At 39.5% G+C, this 18,858-nt stretch overlaps 1 protein-coding gene across 5 annotated transcripts in view; it reads left to right on the top strand.

Moving 5' to 3' along the window:
* SMAD1 (SMAD family member 1) overlaps positions 1-18,858 on the top strand; it is a 76,747-nt gene that overhangs the window by 43,934 nt on the left and 13,955 nt on the right. For all 5 annotated transcript variants that reach the window (XM_060299714.2, XM_030878140.2, XM_070045607.1 and 2 more), the window contains 2 exons: positions 14,918-15,175; positions 18,037-18,153. In XM_060299714.2, coding sequence (XP_060155697.1) covers positions 14,918-15,175; positions 18,037-18,153 — 375 coding nt within the window. The remainder of the gene's footprint in view (positions 1-14,917; positions 15,176-18,036; positions 18,154-18,858) is intronic.

The following is an 18,858-nucleotide window of genomic DNA, read 5'->3' as shown; positions in this document are numbered from 1 at the left end:
ACCATAAAAGAGATGGCATTAGAACTGAGGTTAGAAGGATGTCAAGTGAGCAGAGGTACAGGAGTATGAAACCAGCAGGTGGAAACTGCAGGAAGCTCCAGGTGGCTGGGTGAAGTGACAGGGCAGTTACCCAAAAGATAGGTTGGACCCTGAATCTGCACTAGATCGTGGAGTCTTAAAGGACGTACTGTGGGCACGTAATCTCTCAGATGAGATGTATTTCAAAGGAATCACCCATGGTGTACAAAAAAAGAGAGAATCCCAAGCTTGGAATTATCTAGGAAGTTGGGTTCTCAGAAGTTGATTTCAATTCAGGCTCTTTTTAAGTCAATTTCATGTTGTTTTGCAGATACTTTTATTGAATATAGTTCATTTCTCTGTTTATATTTAAATTGTGTTCACATATTCATCTTCTGTTCATGTATTTGTACTCGAGTAATTGATACATTCCTAGAAAACAAATACTACAAAGTTGCTATCGTTAGGCAAAATCGTCTTAACTTTTAAAAAGATGTTCCCTCAAAAAACTAAACAGAAGAATGGAAAAAGAATTTTAAATCCACAGTCTTTTTACAGTTTGGCAGTACTGAGTAACATAGTCTGGTGGTTATTATGTACAGACCTTGATTCAAACCCTGGCCCTCCGCTTAGCAGCTGTGTGACCTTGGACGTGTCATGGAGCTGGACTGAGCCTGCTTCCTCATCTGCTGTGAGGGTTCAGGGATCTGTTATAAACTCCGTGTGGGCAGGGACAGTGGCCGTCCCGCTGACGTCTGCACCTGCCATGTCCCACCCAGAGCCTGGCCCTGAGGTCAGTATTCGATGGGCATGTATGTAGTGCCCAGTGAACAGTATCTAATTTTACTTCAAACCCTCCCTTCTGCCGCCTGACCACCAATAAGCACGCAAAAAGATAAAGGGCCACCACTCAGGGATTTGGGGCTATATTTGCATTAAAATTTAACCTCGATTAAAGGTTATGAGAATCTTTTTTTCAGTGTAGTTTCCCTGATATATCCTGAGGTTAGGAATTCTATTTCATAAATGCATATACTATTAACTTTTAAGTAGTCTTACCCTCTCCTCCACTCTCTCCTGGAAACGCTTCTATTTAGAAAGTCATGAACACACACCATATTTAGGGACATCTGTCTAGTTTAGATATTATACTGGGCACAGCTGCTCCGGCAGCTTGGCTGCCTTCCCCCTTTCCCCTTCCCTCGCGCCCCCCCGCCCACCCGTTTTCAGATGAGAATTGTGGCCGCTGGACCAGCTCTCAGGCTGTTCTCCCATTAGCCCTGGGCCACCTTCCTGCTCTTGGGTGGCCTCACTGGCTGTCCTGAGATCCGAGTGAGATGTGGTCTGACACTTGTGCACCGCGACGCTCCAGATTTCCACAAGCAGCAGGGGCAGACTCACACAGTTTAGGGCAGGGAGGGCCCTCGGGATTCAGACCCCTTGCTCTTCGGAGTGAGAAGATTGAGACCCTGGGAAATTAAGTGACTTGCTCAAAGTCACAGAACTAATAATTATCATAGCTAGGCTAGAACTCAGGCGTCTCGACTGTTACCTCAATTCATTTTCCAGGTCTTCGGAACTAAGGGACGTTTATGTACCACTGGGTCACAGCCAGCTTATTTGCCATTATGTCTGTGTGGACAAACATAGGCGACAGCCTGGCAGCTTTGTTATCAGAACTCGCTTGTGTGTTTAAAAAAAAAAAAAAAATTCTCGTCCACGAGCATTTGGCAGGTCACAACCTCGTCAGCCTTGGTCTGGTCACTAGACTACTTTACACTGATGACTTGGTGATAGAATTTCAAACAACACTTCAGAATCTTGAAGATGTTCACAAATCTGGAGGGTGTACAGGAATACTTTTCACAACTCAGCCCCTCTCTGCAATGTTAGCTGTTTCTTTTTCATTCCTTTTCCTTGTGCCCTGGTAACACAGAAAAGCTGAGTCCAGTAGCAGAATCGCAAATGTCTTCTGAAACTCGCTTCCTGAAATGAAAATACCTCCTGAAACTTTCTTAGTCTGGTTTCCCTATTGACTGGAAAAGGGATTTTATTTATTTTTTAACTAAAAGGGACACATAAATACTTTGAAAAGCAGAGATATACATCACTAAGAAAAGGCAGAAATCTGACCTTTTTCCTCCTGGGAGGTCAGGAAAAGACGGGAAGAAAGCTCCCTCCTTTTAAAGACATACAGCAATTATTAGAGATTTTCAAGTAGGTGGAGGGAGGTGTAGTGAAATTACCTAGGAGCCTTGCCCTCACCCCCTACTAGAACACACCTGAAGAGGTGGTGTGCAACCAGCTCGGGCTTTTTCTGTTTTGTTTTGTTCTTTAACTAGGGGTACAACTCCTAGAATACAGGAATGACACAGCACAATCTGATTTTTCAGTGATTCAAATCAAAAAGAAATTCATGTGTGTAAAGAAAGTGTTTTAACACTGAGCCCCTCTTTCAAAGGAGATTCTTGTCATTCAAATTAGCCAGTAGGAGCAGCCCTTAAAGGGAAGCTGCAAACTTCTCTCAAGTTGCCAAGTAGGAGTAACCTTATCAGTTGCCAAGGAAAAGGGTCCCCAGGAGCGTCAGTGCTCCCATATTTCTGTTTTCTATAAAATGGAGTAGACTGAAACATGGAAAGAAATATGAAGAGGAAGGCATTCCTCACCCTCTCTCCCTTCCTATTTCTGACCTGAGTCAAGCATAGCGTTTGCAAATCCTACTTCTTTCAGCTGGGTAATCATCCTCTCACCCAAGAAATAAGAATTGCACATAGGGGGACTTCCCTGGTGGCTCAGTGGTTAAGAATCTGTCTGCCGATGCAGAGGACACGGGTTCCAGCCCTGGCCCCAGGAAGATCCCACAGGCCGCGGAGCAACTAAGCCTGTGTGCCACAGCTACTGAGCCTGTGCTCTAGAGTCCGTGAGCCACAACTACTGAACCCACGTGCTGCAACTACTGAAGCCCACACACTCTAGGGCCCGCGCACTGCCACTACTGAACCCATGCGCCACAACTACTGAAGCCCGCGCCCCTAGAGCCCATGCTCCACAACGAAGAGTAGCCCCTGCTCACCGCAACTAGAGAAATCCCGCGCACAGCAACAAAGACCCAACACAGACAAAAAAAAAAAAAGAATTGCACATAGGTTTACTTACACATAGATAATTGGTCTGGATGTTTATTCTTTCCTTTTCCCCCAGTAGAAAACATACCTTAACATTGAAATATTGCTGAAATGAAAGGAACAAGGACTGGGGATGGGGGGTGGGGAAGACAGCTGGGAGGGAAGTGCACTGTCCTTAAGGATCCCACACAGGCGAGGTGCCTGGGCCTTGTTGTTTTCAAGCAATTTGTGTATATAGGCCTAACCCTGCCTAGCTAGCTCCCCCCCCCGCCCCCCCGCCCCATCTCTTCTCTTCCACATTAATACTTCTTTCTAGGACTAGCAGCTGTTCCACACCCCAGAACCATTTCATTCCTCTCCTTAATTTAATCAGTTATTGTTTATAGTTTGGATGACCATAAAACTTATTGTCTAAACCAGAACACTTTTGAGAGTGACAGAGTCACTTATTAATAATTCCATCGGACAACAGGTACAGACTGGGATTGTCCAAGGCAGGCCAGAATGTACAGATACTCTACTTATAATCTTCAACTGCACAAATCAGTTTTGATAATGATTCATCTCTTAGCATCATCAATGCTCATAACTGGACTCATAACTGGACTCACTCAACTGGACTGGAGTTTTCTCCTTTCAATTGAGCGGACCTTTAATTTGTCCAGAAACACTTTTAGACTTTATTCTACTCACCCATCCCTTAAACTGTATCAGACATAATTTAACATTCTTGGAAGTTAGTAATCGAGACAGCAGAACCTCAGTGGTTGACAGTGCTCATTGCCTTTGTCTCAACTCTCGCCCCTTTCTCTGTGACCTTAGGTAAGTTATCCCTCTAGAACTCTTATTTGCAAAGTGTGATAATGTGATCGGCATGGTTCCAGGCTTAAAGTAAATATTAGTGGTGGTAATCTGAATTTTGTAGATTCTGGTGATCACCTGAAAACCAATTTGATGAACATCTCCTTGCTTCTACGTAAATGCTCTTAGTTCTAGAGTCTAGCTTTACATCTTATCTGCCTCCCTCCTTGCTGTGACCAGTCTTTTTGCTGTAATTTTCTGAGAAATTAGTAACTTATTAGAATTGTGATGCTGAGTAAATAGGAAATCCACACATTCAAACCACCCCAGCACAGTGTCCCACACCAGCTACTCAAAGCCATAGGTAACATGGCAAGCACATCTTCCTGGAGGATCAGTTTTACTAGATTGTAAATTATTTAAGATATCACTTTTATATTTGATAAATAGTGAAGAGCAGAGTGTAAAATGTATATGAGTTGGTTAAGATAAATCAACATGTCGATGTAATTTCAGTTCCAGTGGTGCTGCTGGGACCCCGGATGAATTCACTCTCCTCTGTCACTGATGCTTACCTTGGTGGAGAATGTTGAGAAATACTGGGAAAATGTCTTTCAGAAACATTCTATGGGTAATTTGAGAGGCTTTGAAGCACTGGTTGCTGCTATCGTTAGAGGGTTAAGTTGAACTTTAGGTAAATTTGACAGAAATGTCTTCATCCTAGAGTGTATAGGAGGATATCCGTTTATATTTTTTATGTTGCAGTTCTGCTCATTAACTTTGAACAGCCCGTAGAAGATGTATGTCTTAAAGATTATCACCCCCTTCAGCATAAGACTTCCTTGCAGCTCTTTCCTTTTGGTATCTTCAGTTGGTTTTCCCTGTAGGATCGGGTGTATCTGTGATAGCAAACTGGAATTCCTTTCCTGAATGGGGATTCTGAATTGGGAGATGTACATCTTATATATAGCCCCAGAAGCAGAGGTGGTAGGATAAAACTGTGTTAATTGGGGATGTGGTACTGTTGAGAGCTCAGAATAATGGTTTGCAAACCTTGAAGATGGGATTGGGAAAGGAATAAATAATAGAAAATTTTAGCCGTTTTTTTAGATTAGCAAAAGGCAATTTTAAATTGCCTCTTCACATTCATTTTTTGAACAGCTTTATTGAGGATTAATTGGCTTAGAATATACTGCACATTTTTAAAATGTACAATATGATTAGTTTTGACATACATGGGAAAGAATCACCACAATCAAGATAATGAACACACTCATCACCCACAAAAGTGTACTCCTGCACTTTTCAGTCTCTCCCCCCAGCCCCGACTCTCATCCCCAGGCCACTACTGACCTGCTTTCTGTCACCATACATTGGTTTGCATCTTCTAGATTTTGTTTGCGTGGAATCATACAGCATACACTCTTTTTCTGTCCGCCTTCTCGCAGCATATTATTTTGAGACCGATCCATGTTGCTGTGTGAATCAATATTTCATTCCTTTTTATTACTGAGTAGTATTCCAGTGTATGGATGTACCATATTTGTTTATTCATTCATGTGTTGATGGACATTTGGTTTGTTTCTAGTTTTTGGCTATCACAAATAAAGTATACACGTCTTTGTAGATACATGTTTTCATTTCTCTTGGGTAAATACCTAGAAGTAGAATGGCTGGGTCATATGGTAAGTGCGTATTCAACTTTACAAGAAACTGCCAAAATATTGTCCAAAGCGGTTGTGCCATTTTACATTCCAGCCATCAATGTGTGAGAAAATCCCTGCTGCCATTACTTGATATGGTTAAGCCTTTTAATTAAAAAATTTTATTGTGGTAAAATACACATAATGTAATACTTATGATTTTAACCCTTTATAAGTGTACAACTTCATGGCATTAAATACATTCACAGTGTTGTGCAACCATCATCCAAAACTTTGTCATCATCCCCAACAAAAACTTGGTTCCCATTAAACAATAACTGCATCTTTTCCCTTTCCCCCAGCCCCTGGTAACCTCTGTTCCACTTTTTGTCTGTGAATTTTTCTATTCTAAGTCCCTCATATAAGTAAGATATTTTTCCTTCTGTGTTTGATTTACTTCAATAAGCATAGTACTTTTAAGGATTTCTCTGATGAAGGGTGTGTTCACATCTTTTACCTAATTTTTAATTGGATTATTTGGATTTTTATTAATGAGTTTTGAGAGTTCATTATATATTCAAGACACAAGTCCTTTATCAGATATGTGATTGCAAATATTTCCTTTGAGTCTGTGGCTTCAATGTGTTAAGTGTAAGACAATACTTCAAAATAAATATCCTTAAACCAGCATTTGTGGGGAAAAAATCGGAAATTCAGAAACTAAATACAGAAATGGATAAAAATTGGAAGAAAATCAAAGAGAATTGATGGAATTCAGTAAATAAATTTAAAAGAAAAACATTTCATAAATAAAGAATAAATTTCAGTGTGCCAAAGAACAGTAGATTTGTATTAAAATGTAGTAAGGTTCATTGAAGAAAGTCAGGAAAAAAACTAAATGAGTGAATAAGAAATTTAAAATGAGATGAAAAGGGTCTAAGAGAAAGTGATTGGAAAGGACAACAAAGAAGATCCAAAATATGTATAACTGGAGCTCCAAAGTACCCAGAGCCAGTAGAACAGGGCTAATACTTAAAACTTTCCAGAAGTTAGAGAAGACCTAAATCTACATATTGAAAGAACTCAGCTTACACTTGGGAAAATTCACCTAAAATGATCAACTTTGAGACATATCCTAGTAAAACTATTAGACTTTAAAGATAAAGGAAAGTCCTCAGGGCTTCCAGGTAAAAAGAGCACATTACTTGTAAAGGCAAGAAAGTAAAGCTAAAATCAAACTTCTCAAAAGCATCATCTAGAAATAGGCAACAGTGAAAAAGCATTTCAAGAAACAAGGAAATCAAGGACAAGCCAAGCTCTCCTTCAAGCATCAGGGCTATAGAAAGTTTTAAATGTGCAACAAGTCAGGGAATACTGTAACAATGAGCTAGCTCTTCCTGAGGCATCTGCTGGGGTCATTTTATTCAACTAAGATATGACTGGGGGAGGTTTGGCAAAAGGACAGGTGGTGAGCATTTAATATATTCAGTCATAGAGATAAGGCTAAAATAAGTGTAGTGTTATGGATGAAAGAATAGTATATAAACTTTATTCTGACAAAGTAGAAAGAGTACAACTATAAAAATGGAATAGAAGAATAGGGAAAGGGGGAAAGTAAAATAAGATCATTGATTGTATAGGTGATAGATGAGAATTAAAAGATACCATTTAAAACTGACCAACTAGACGGTATGAGGTTGAGCAAGGAAAAAAACAGAGATGGAAGACCTTAATAGATACAAATAGAAAAATAACCATAGCACAGCAATATAAAACTATCTTTAGAGTTTCCTTTTAAAAAAATTGAAGACAAATAATTACATCACGTAGAGAAATATAGTAAATATAATATTACAGTAACTCTAATAAAAAATAACATGACAGAGTTGAGACCAAACATCAGTCATAGCAATAAATGTAAATGGGCAGGAATTCCCTGCTGGTCCAATGGTTAGGACTCCATGCTCTCACTGCTGAGGGCCTGGGTTCAATCCCTGGTCAGGGAACTAAGATCCCACAGGCCGTGCGGCATGGCCCAAGATAAAAATATACATCATGTGTGTGTGTGTATATATATATATATATATACATATATATATATACATGGGTTTAATCACCTATTAAAATTAAAAGGTTTTCAAGTTGGTTCGTAAAGCAAAACTTTATGCTGTATTCAGAAGACCCATCCGCCCCCCCTGCCAAAGTGATTAAAAAGCTAAAAATCAAGGAATTGGCAAAGGTATATCAGGCACTTGTAAACAACAGGAAATAGGGGATTGTGATTCTAGTATCACACAAAATAGAATTCAGAAGACCAAAAAGCACTGACACAGAGAGCACTTTAAAGTGAACATATATGCACCAAACATCACAGCAACCTCCTGTATAAAGCAGGATATGGCAGGGAAGATGAATAGAAACACAACAATAATGGAAACTTTAATACACCAGTCTAAATACAAGACAGGTCATGTGGGAAAAAACGTAAGTAACATAGCAGCCAGAGGTTGGGAAACTGCACACAGGCCAAGTCAAGTCTGTTACTTGTTTCTGTAGATAAAGCTTTTTAACACACAGACACATCCACTTGTTTACATATTGTCTATGTGTTTCTTACTACAACAGCAGAGTTGAATAGTTGTGACAGAGGCCCTGTAGTGCACAAAACCTCAAACGTTTACTCTCCGTTCCTTTACAGAAGAAGTTCACTGACACACACACACACACACACCCCGCCCCCGATGCTGGAGACCTAAGCAACATTATTAATTAGGTAGTTTTTACGGAAACGTATTAAACACTGCATCCTAATAATAGAAAATATACCTTCTCAAGTGTGCAAGGAACACTCACAAAAATGTATAATATTGTAGGTCATAAAGAAAATATCAAGTTCCATAAGTTAGAAATACTGCAGTCAGCATTCTTATCACAATGCCATAAACCTAGAAATTTGAAGCAAATAAGCTCTTCTCTCTGGGAATTTTAAAACTTTTCTACTAAATGACCTATTGGCAAATGAGAAAATATAAATTACATAATTTCTGGAAAATAATGATCAAACAGCTACATATTAGAATCTGTGGGATGCATTTAAACCAGTGATCAGAGAAAAATTCATAGCGTTGAACACCTATATCAGTAAAAATGAAAGAATAAAAATAAATTTTAAATTCCCAATCAAAAGGCTAGGAAAAGAATGCTGAAGTAAGCCAAAGAAAAAGCAAAAGTATGAGGACAAAGATAATAAAGATAAAAGCAAAAAATAATGAAATAGTAAAAAAAAAAAAACAGATCAAGTCAACAAATCCAAATCCTGGTTTGAAAAAAAAACAACCCAAGGGTCAATTTAATAAAGGAAGAAAAAGGTGTTGCAAGAAGAAAGCACAAATATAAAATAAGAAATAAGAGGGAAATAGATATTGATAAAGAGAATACAAAATTTTACTGTAAGGTTACTTAGCATACCTTTATGCAAGTAAATTTAAAAACCTAGGTGAAATGGATAATTTTCTAGAAGAAAGTATAATTTACCAAAATTATCCTCAGTAGACGTAGAAAGCTTACATTTATTTACAGAGGACAAATAGAGAAAGTTTTAAGGAACTACTCCACAGGAAAGCACCAATCCCAGAGAGTTTAAGAGAGGGAGTCTACCAACAATTTAGAGTCTGTTTAGAAACATAAACTGTTTCTGAGCACACAAACATTTATGAAGCAGGTGTAACAGTGACATGACAACCTGCTAAAGATAGCACACAAAGAAACTTACAGATCAATATAGTTTATGAATATTAATATAAACTGAAATAAAATATTAGTTATAAGACTCTAATGCCCCACATTAAGAAAATAATACATCATCACCAAGCAGGTCTTATGCCAGAATGCAGGGATAATTCACCATATTAATAAGTATAAGAAGAAAATCATAATATCTTTAGAAATGCTGAACAACCTTCTGACAAAAATTCAACACCTATTCCTAGTAAAAACACTCAACTATAGGAATGGATGGATACTTCCTTAACATAATTTATATATGTCAGTCCTAAAGTCAGCATCTTACTGAATGGGGAAACACTAGAGGCATTCTCACCAAGGTCAAGAATAAGTCATGGAAATTCACTATCTCCATTACTTTTTAACATTGTATTAGCACTACTAGCCAGTGCAATCAGACAAGAGAAAACAATTCAAAAGGAAAAAGTAAAACTAGTTGGAGACGTGATCATTTGCTGGAGAACTCACTCTATAATGAGTCAATGATAAAAATAACTCAGACAACAAAAGAATTCAGCCAGGTAGTAATATATAAAATAGCATGGAAATACCAATAACCATATATATAAATAATTACTAGATAGAAGATATAATGGAATAGAAAACTCCATTTAAAATAGCAACGGAAAAGATAAAATACTTAATTTTATAAGAAATGTTTAAAACCTAATGCAGTGTTATAGATTGAATTATGTCCCCTGCAAAATGTATCTGTTGAAGCCCTAATCATAAGTATAATACCTAAGAATGTGACTGTGTTTGGAAGTAGGGTCTTTAGAAAGTTAAAATGAGGCCATTGGTCTGGACCCTAAACTGACTGGTGTCCTTATAAGAAGAGGAGATTAGGACATACAGAGGAACACCAGGGAAGTAAGCTACGGGAGAACGCAGCAAGAAAGTGGCCATCTGCAAACCAAGAAGAGAGGCCTCAGGAGAAACCAACCTGCCAACACCTTGGTCTCAGATTTCTAGCCACCAGAACTTTGAGTAAATAAATTTCTGTTGTTTAAGTCCCCCAGTTCTGTGGTACTTTGTTATGGGCAGGCCTGGCAAATTAATACAGACAGTAGCTATGGGGCAGTCCTGAAAGATGCAAAGGTAGAGTTGACAGACCTTCCTAGTTCTTGAATAGAATATTTTAACATCATCAACATATTCTTACTAAATTAATGTTTTTTTTGGTTGTTTTTTTTTTTATTTTTGCGGTGCGCAGTCCTCACTGTTGTGGCCTCTCCCATTGCGGAGCACAGGCTCCGGACTCACAGGCTCAGCGGCCATGGCTCACGGGCCCAGCCACTCCGCGACATGTGGGATCTTCCCGGACTGGGGCATGAGCCCATGTCCCCTGCATTGGCAGGCGGACTCTCAACCACTGCGCCACCAGGGAAGCCCAATTAATGTTTAAATATAATGTGATCCCACTAAAAGTACCAGTAATCTTTTTTTCTGGAGGTCGACAAGGTGATAACCAAAGTTCATATGGAAAAGTAAGCGTATGAGTAAAACACTGAAAAGGAAGAACTGTGAGAGGGGACTAGCCTTACAGATATTAGCATGTACTATAAAGTCTCTATAATTAAAGCAGAGTGATACTGGGACACAGACTAGAATGGAATGGGATGGAATGTCTAAAGATAGACCCTAACATACATGGACATTTATGAGAAAGGTGGTATCTCCAACCACTAGGATGGGTGGGCTTTTTTTTTTTTTTTGGCCTCACCACGTGGCTTGGAGGATCTTAGTTCTCCCACCAGGGATCGAACCCGCGCCCCCTGCAATGGAAGCATGGCGTCTTAACCACTGGGCCGCCAGGGAATTCCCCAGAGTTGGGCTTTTTAATTAATGGTATTGGGGCAGCTGGCTAACCATTTGGAAAAAGATAAAGTTAGATCTGTTCCTCATACTATAAATAAACTGAACTCCAAATGGATCAGAGGTTTAAGTAAAATATGAAACTTTATATGCACTGGAAGAATGCATGGATGAATTCCTCCTTACAGTCTGGGTGTAGAAGAAGGCTTTTTATCACTCAAAATCCATATGCCATAAAAGAAAACATTGATAAATTTGACTACCAAAAAATAAAAAATAAACTTGCACATAAGCAGAGCCAAAAGACAAATTGACAGATTGTGATAAGATATTTGTAACGTAATATATCATGGGCTAATATCATATATATATATATATATATATATATATATAAAAATGAAAAATGGGAAGATGAAAAATGGGCAAAAGCCACAAGCAGGCAATTCACCAAAAAAAGATAAAAATACATCTTCTGAAATACATGGAAAGATGATCAACTTTCACCATAATAGAAATATAAATTAGAATTGCACCACAATACCTACCATTTTCCACCCATCAGATTATCAGAAAAATTTTTTAAAAACCTGTCAGCATAGTCTGTTCAGGAGGCTTTGAGGGAAAAGTCACTTTCATTTGTTGCTGGTAGCAATGCAAAATGGTACAACCCCTATGTAGGGATACTTGACGATAACAAAATTATACCCGCATTTACCCTTTCACCCAGTATTTCCACTTCGAGGAATTTACCCTGAAGATACACCTTTAACAGTACTGCAGTATATGCCTGGAGTTATTCATTGCAATATAGTATGTAATGGTAGAATATTGTAAACTACCTAAATGCCCAGGCATTGGAGATTGGTTGAATAAACTATGGTGCTATTAGCTGTAAAACAAATAAGGTCAATCTCTACAAACTAATATGAAGTTAATCCTAAGATACAGTTGAAAAAGCTAAGTGCAAAGGCTGTATAGGAGGCTGCCTTTCCTTTTAGTAATAAAGATGAAATAAGAAAGCAAACATTTATCTGTTTAATTTCTTCAAGAAGAAACACAGAAAGGATAAAACAGAAAAAAATGAAATTGATTATCCTCTGAGGAGGTTAGATGGGCTGACTGATAAATTGTAATATATACATATGATGAGATGCTACACACATTGGATGAATCACTCATACAGACATAATGTTGAACTTAAGAAGCCAGACACAAGAGTATATACGATTTCATTTATAAAAAGATTTCTGCATTTTATTATAGGTGTGTGATACCTCAGTACCTTTTTTAAGTTCATTAAAATATACCTGTACCTATATCAGCAGCAGCAGAATCATCTCATCTTAATAATCAGAGGTGAGAAAAAGGTATCAGTCTCGTCAAGTTCATCTATAGAGTGCTGCTTTGTTGTAGTTGGTGGCTCACATCCCAGGTCATGTACAAAAGCTGATTGATCTCACCTGTGGTGTACACTAAGGGCAGCCCGGTGCTTTAGAGCCAGACCACTGCACACCACGCAACAGTTACACAGGAACACGTGTGTGCGTAGTATCAGCCGGAGGTGTAGAAATACATTGCCTTCTGCTGCCACTGTCATCTGCAAGCAGTGGGAAGAAGTAAATTCCCAGTTCTAAAACTCTGTTAGGCAATAAGAGTCTCTAAAACAGGGGCTCCAGTAAGGGAGTGTGGGTGGGAGAGAGGAAGGGAGAGAGAAGAGAGATGGAGAACTCTTTTAAGTTGCTGTCTGGTGCTGTAGTTGGCACGAGGGATTTAGAAGCCAGTATTTTCCACCTTTTAAAGGTACGGATCAGAATGGAGGCTGTAGCTAGATGACCATAAAAGGCAAGCTGGGAAGCGGTAATTCAGGCTGCAACAGTTGAAAGAAAAAGAAAAGTGTTTGATTGCATAGGTAATTTAAAGATATTGCACTATTTCAGAGCATGTATTTATTTTGGAATATAGATTTCTCTTGGTGTTGGGGGAGCCTTTGTGACAGTTGGGAACTTTGTTGACAACAAAGCACAGTGGTTTACATTTCAAATGACTACTGAAAGGTAGGAGGAATTAGGCCTTCTTTTCCCTTCCCCCCACTTTTTTCCTTCTTGTGTTTTTTTGGGGGGAGGGCGTCGGGTGTTTTGGAGTGTATAATTGATTTACAACGTTGGGTTAGTTTCAGGCATACAACAAAGTAATTCTGATATATATATGTATTTATTCTTTTTCCACTATAGGTAGGAATCATGCTTTTGATGACTTGATTTGGACAGATTCCATCACTGTGTGAAAAAGGAAATACATTTATTCTACTAAAAAGATTTGTTTCTAAGGGATCAGATAGTAGGGGAATCAGCAAATCTTATTGCTACAGGATTACGGAGAAATCTACGATACAGCACATGAGAACTTTTAATACCTTCAAAAACTTTTTTTTTTTCTTAAACAGTTTTCAGCTCATAAATTAGTGATAATCCAAGCATTAAGAGTACTTTTTCCTGTAGAAATGGTATCAGTCATGGATAGATTCCCTGGAAAGCCCTCAAAAATCTACTTAATTCCTAATGCCACTAAATATGGTTTCTTTGGGAAAATGTATTCTGAGGCCTGACTCCCAACAACAATAACAGATTTTAAATCTCCTCTTCCCTCCCATGTAGTTTACCAGATGGGTTGTTTTTCTCCTTCCAGCCAAGGCCACAAGAGCAGTAGGGATTCCAAGGACCTTGATTATGGGGAGGAGCCATCTGGTGACCCTGGCAAGAAGCTGCTAACCCCAGTTAGGGCTCTGGAAGCCAGCCTGCCCTTCCCTTTATCATTGCCTTTGTAGTGGCTTTGCCCCTGGAGGTTTCTGGAGGTTGAGGACCATGCTAATCATTAACTCCTTAGGTTCCTAACATACAGAGCTTTTAGGAATGGCTTAAGTTGTTTTATTTCCTTCTCTCCTGGTGTGTATGTTTTTTGGCCTTTGTACCTTGAGTATTCATTCAGTTAGCAAAATGTGGATTGTATGACCTGTTTCTTCCTTTGCCTATCAGGTAGTGATAAGGATTACTGAGAAGTGGGTAAATACATTAAGATCCTTAGAGGAAAAATGTTCATAAAGTATGACTGCTAGGACACAACATACAGTCTGTCCCACAGAAAATCACATTTTATCTAATTAACTGTCTTCATTGGCATTTGGATTTTATACAGCTCATTGTATTTACCCTCTCAACTTTATTTACTACACTTCCTTTGGTTTAAAGTGAGTTAATGTGTCCATTTAAAGCATTTGTGGTGAATAACTCATAGCATTCAATAAATATTATTAACTCTTAAATGTGAAATCTCATCAGCCAGAGATGTAAACTGGAATTGTCAATGGCGATATATGTTCCTAGTTGTGCTTTGGTTTTTAGTGAATGAAAAAATTAAGAATAAGGGAACCTTAACATTTTTAACCTAAAAGAATGTATTTTGCAGACTTTCCTTGGGTAGTTTGTCAATGCTGCAGGTCCAGGCATAGGCCATCAGTGATTCTAAGGAGACCGTATAGTTTACTGCATTTATTCCTGAGTGAAAAATGTCTTTTCATTTGAATGGTGCCTTTCAGTTGGCAGCATGACAGTGTTCGAATAATTTGTTGTTACTTACAGATTAGGTTTCAACTTTATTGTGTTTTATTGTGACATTATTAATGATTTTCATCATTCTCATTTTTGTCCGTCTTTTCTTTTCTTTCCCTTTTTCCAGTTCTTCCTCCAGTACTGGTTCCAAGACACAGTGAATATAATCCTCAGCACAGCCTCTTAGCTCAGTTCCGGAACTTAGGACAAAATGAGCCTCACATGCCACTCAACGCCACTTTCCCGGATTCTTTCCAGCAACCCAGCAGCCATCCGTTTCCTCATTCTCCCAATAGCAGTTACCCAAACTCTCCTGGGAGCAGCAGTAGCACCTACCCTCACTCTCCGACCAGCTCAGACCCAGGAAGCCCCTTTCAGATGCCAGGTAGGTTGCAGTGTTCAGTGATGTTCTGTGGTCAGATCAGATTTGACCACAGAACAGTGATGTTCTGTGGTCAAATTGTCATCACAGTGTTAAGGCGAAGCTGGGTTCCCTGGAATGGAGAAAGTTTCCAGCCCTGGTACGTGGCACTGCGCCTCTAGAACTCAGGATGCAACTTGGAATGAAAGGGGACTTCTAGCCAAGTAAGCCAGTGTTTTACTTGTCTGGCACAGATGCTTGAATACATTTTTGATTTTTGACAGGTTTTAAAACAGCTGCATCCTTCTGGGAGTGGCATAGTTGTTCTAGCCTTTGCGCTTGATAAAAACGAGGAAAAAAATAGCATGCTGCACACATTTGCTGTTCCCATGCAAGGAAAAATCCCTGTCGTAAGTGCAGCCTCAGAAAAGATATTTCCTGGGGGATCACACCCCACCACACAACTTAATTAGATGCGTTTAAGTGGTGATGTAACCCCAAGAAACATAGACTTTAACAACAAAAGACTTGCATCAGGAGTACTGGAAACCATCTGCTTGTTTAACAAAGACAAAAAAACCATTATCCTTCATTTTTAGACTTCTCTGGTGGTGTAATGTTTGTCAAATTAAATGAGTAATTAGGACATTATATTTTTCGAGTTACAGGTTCATAAGCGAGCACCTCAAAAAATGATTAGTGCCCAATTTCTCGCCAGCAGACCTCACAAAGGATACGCCAAGCAAAGATACACTTGACATCTATTAACGTTGCAGGAAGGGAAAATGAGTGGGCGAGCATGTTTAATGTATCACTTGAAATGTTTTTGGGCAGATTTGAATCCGACAGCAGAGCTGGTGTGTCCTCAAAAATTGAAAAGTGGTCCACACTTGATATTCCTATCTTTTATTTATATATTTATTGCTTTTTTACATTTTTAGCCTATTATTTTGCACTTTTTTTTTTTTTTTTTTGCGGTACGCGGGCCTCTCACTGTTGTGGCCTCTCCCGTTGCGGAGCACAGGCTCCGGACGCGCAGGCTCAGCAGCCATGGCTCACGGGCCCAGCCACTCCGCGGCATGTGGGATCTTCCCGGACTGGGGCACGAACCCGTGTCCCCTGCATCGGCAGGCGGACTCTCAACCACTGCGCCACCAGCGAAGCCCCTGCACTGTTTGTTTTTCAGTCGAAAATGGTTTAAGATGAGGGTGAGGGATAGACTTGTTTCAAAATCAAACTAGTATCATCTGGTAATCTGCTATCCACCGCACTCCCTCCTGGACCCGCTGGGTTTGAGGAACAGGTTAGTGGTAAGGAGATTGTTTTGGAAGGCTGTGGAGCAGTGGCAGACCCAGGGTGGGCCCAAGAGTGACAAAACTGAAGATTATTGCTTGAATTTACACCTTGTCCCCAGCTGTCAGGGATTAAGGCACAGGCCAAGTAGAGGAAATATGGAGCAGAGAAAGCTGAAGGGGTGGGAGGAGGACCTTGTGGGGAGAGCAGAGCATCACCCAGAGTATCTGGTGCCTCCCAGGGACGCTGATGCCTTAAGTCGTTGATGAAGTTTTCACCAGCTTGTTTGCAGAAATGGTATTGGATTTGGTCTCAGAGGAGGCTCTTTGTCTTCATTCCTGGCTGGAAGTAAAGCAGAGGCAGTGTTACAGCTGCAGGGAAGAAGCTGAATTTTAAAAAGCTGGAGAAAGGGTGGAAAATACATCCAGATCAGGTCCCCATAGTCCTGTCTTTGTGCTCTGAGGCTTGGCTTGTTAGCACCTGGACGGTAGAAGTGGCCAGGTTGTGATTCAGCTGGAAAGTCAGTCTGGGAAATCTCTTGAGAAACTCTGAAAGAGTAGTGTTTGCTTTTTCTATTTGATGGTTGCCCTGAGTGGTCTAGAGTACCTGTCCAAGCTATTGGTGGTTCTTTGAGGTGAAGCTTTGTTCCCTGCTCTGTTGTATGTGCTAAGTGGTATGAGGTGAGCTCACCATAGCCCATGAGGAACTTGTTTTTCCATCACAAAGGATTGTTTGTGGGAAATCCTTATTTAAGAAAGCACAAGACTTGTGTTAGTGTTCTTTGTTTCAAAAATCACACTCTTTGCCTCTTATTTGCCAGTTAGCTGTGAGCTTTCCAGGAGAAACATGGATGCAAATTCTGAAATAGAAGATAGTTGCGACAAACTGATTTCTTTCCTATTATTCTGCTACTAGGGATTTTGAAACTCGTGATTACTATTTTTTTTAATATGGGTACAGAAGATTTTTAAAAAATTTTTATTGGGGTATAGTTTATTTACAACATTGTGTTAGTTTCAGGTGTACAGCAAAGTGAATCTGTTATATATATTTAAGTGGGTAGGGAGAAGGTAGTCCCAGCAGATTTCTTGAAGTCATGGGAAATTCACAGTTGGAGTCAGTAAGTTGGCTGTAATGAAACTCAGTTGATAAATCCCTAAAAGCCCATAGATTTAATGCAAGAGACCCTGAAGCTCCTTTTCTTAAGAAGCCCTGCGTAGCTTTCGAAGGTTTTCCGTCCACCAGGGAAATGATGAAATGCAGAGGCCCTTTTAAAGTGGGTTGGGTGAAAGCACGTTTAAATGCCCTTCTGATTGTTTTAAAATGGCATGATCCTCGGTAGGCAGACAACTTCTAGAACTGGCATACGGTGCTTTCGTCCCACTGAATCTTCACTACAATCGTATAAGATTATTTATTGCATAAGATGGTAGTAATTTTCAAAAAGTGTACACCCAGTCCAGCGCCTGTAGCCTCTAATCTTCCGATGGGGAGGTTGAAATGGCAACTTAATCTCTTAAGAATTTCGGCACCGAAGAGAATATATGTTTTAAGCACGTGTGTTTACCAGAGCTTTTTTCCAAATTTTGTAGCCGATACACCTCCACCTGCTTATCTGCCTCCTGAAGATCCCATAACCCAGGATGGCTCTCAGCCCATGGACACAAATATAATGGCGCCTTCACTGCCCTCAGAAGTCAACAGAGGAGGTAAAATGAATTGCTGCTTATTCCCTTTCAGAGTCTGAAGTTTATCTGTCCAAGTGTTGCTTTCTCTCACAGATTTTTATTAGTCTTTAAAAAGATAGCTATTTGAAAAAGATAGAGCACTTATAGTAAGAGAAGCTCAATGGAAAGACTTCTTTGGATTACAGATAAGCCTTTTATATGAAGAACAGGCGCACTGATTTAACTAATGAAGGCCTAAATACAATTGTGCAGTCATCTGTTTATAACTTCAATACTCAATACTTTTGAATTGGTGATAAAAGAGTATTTTTATGTGAAAGACAAAGGATGTTGAGGGAGAAAAAACGTAAAACTAGAGTTTTCACTGGTGATTTCCAAAATTTAAAGTTCGTATAACAAGGCTTTCCAAAAGGTTCTTTGGTCGTTGGAATAGATATTCATAAGCCCCATCTATTTTCTAGGCCTCATCTATGTATAGCTGCAGCTGAAACAAACTAATAGCTTTTGTTCCCTTCTCGCTCTATTTGTTTGTTTCTTACCTTGTTACAAGAAGGGGTGGGAGGCGCATGTTTTTCCTTTTCTTACCCTGAGGAGCTGACTTCTTTTCCTCTCTAGTAGAGGGTGGGTCTTTGTGATCCCTGGCAGTGTCTGAGAGGAGGATGCCATCATCCTGCCGGGTCTGCAGAGGCTTAAGCGAGCAGGGAACTCGGGTAAATAAGCGTTGGG

Source organism: Globicephala melas, chromosome 5 (assembly GCF_963455315.2).
Source record: "Globicephala melas chromosome 5, mGloMel1.2, whole genome shotgun sequence".
In the NCBI taxonomy this organism is placed as follows: Eukaryota; Metazoa; Chordata; class Mammalia; order Artiodactyla; family Delphinidae; genus Globicephala; species Globicephala melas.
The sequence above is the reverse complement of the archived record's forward strand: the minus strand, read 5'-3'. Positions and strand labels throughout refer to the sequence as shown.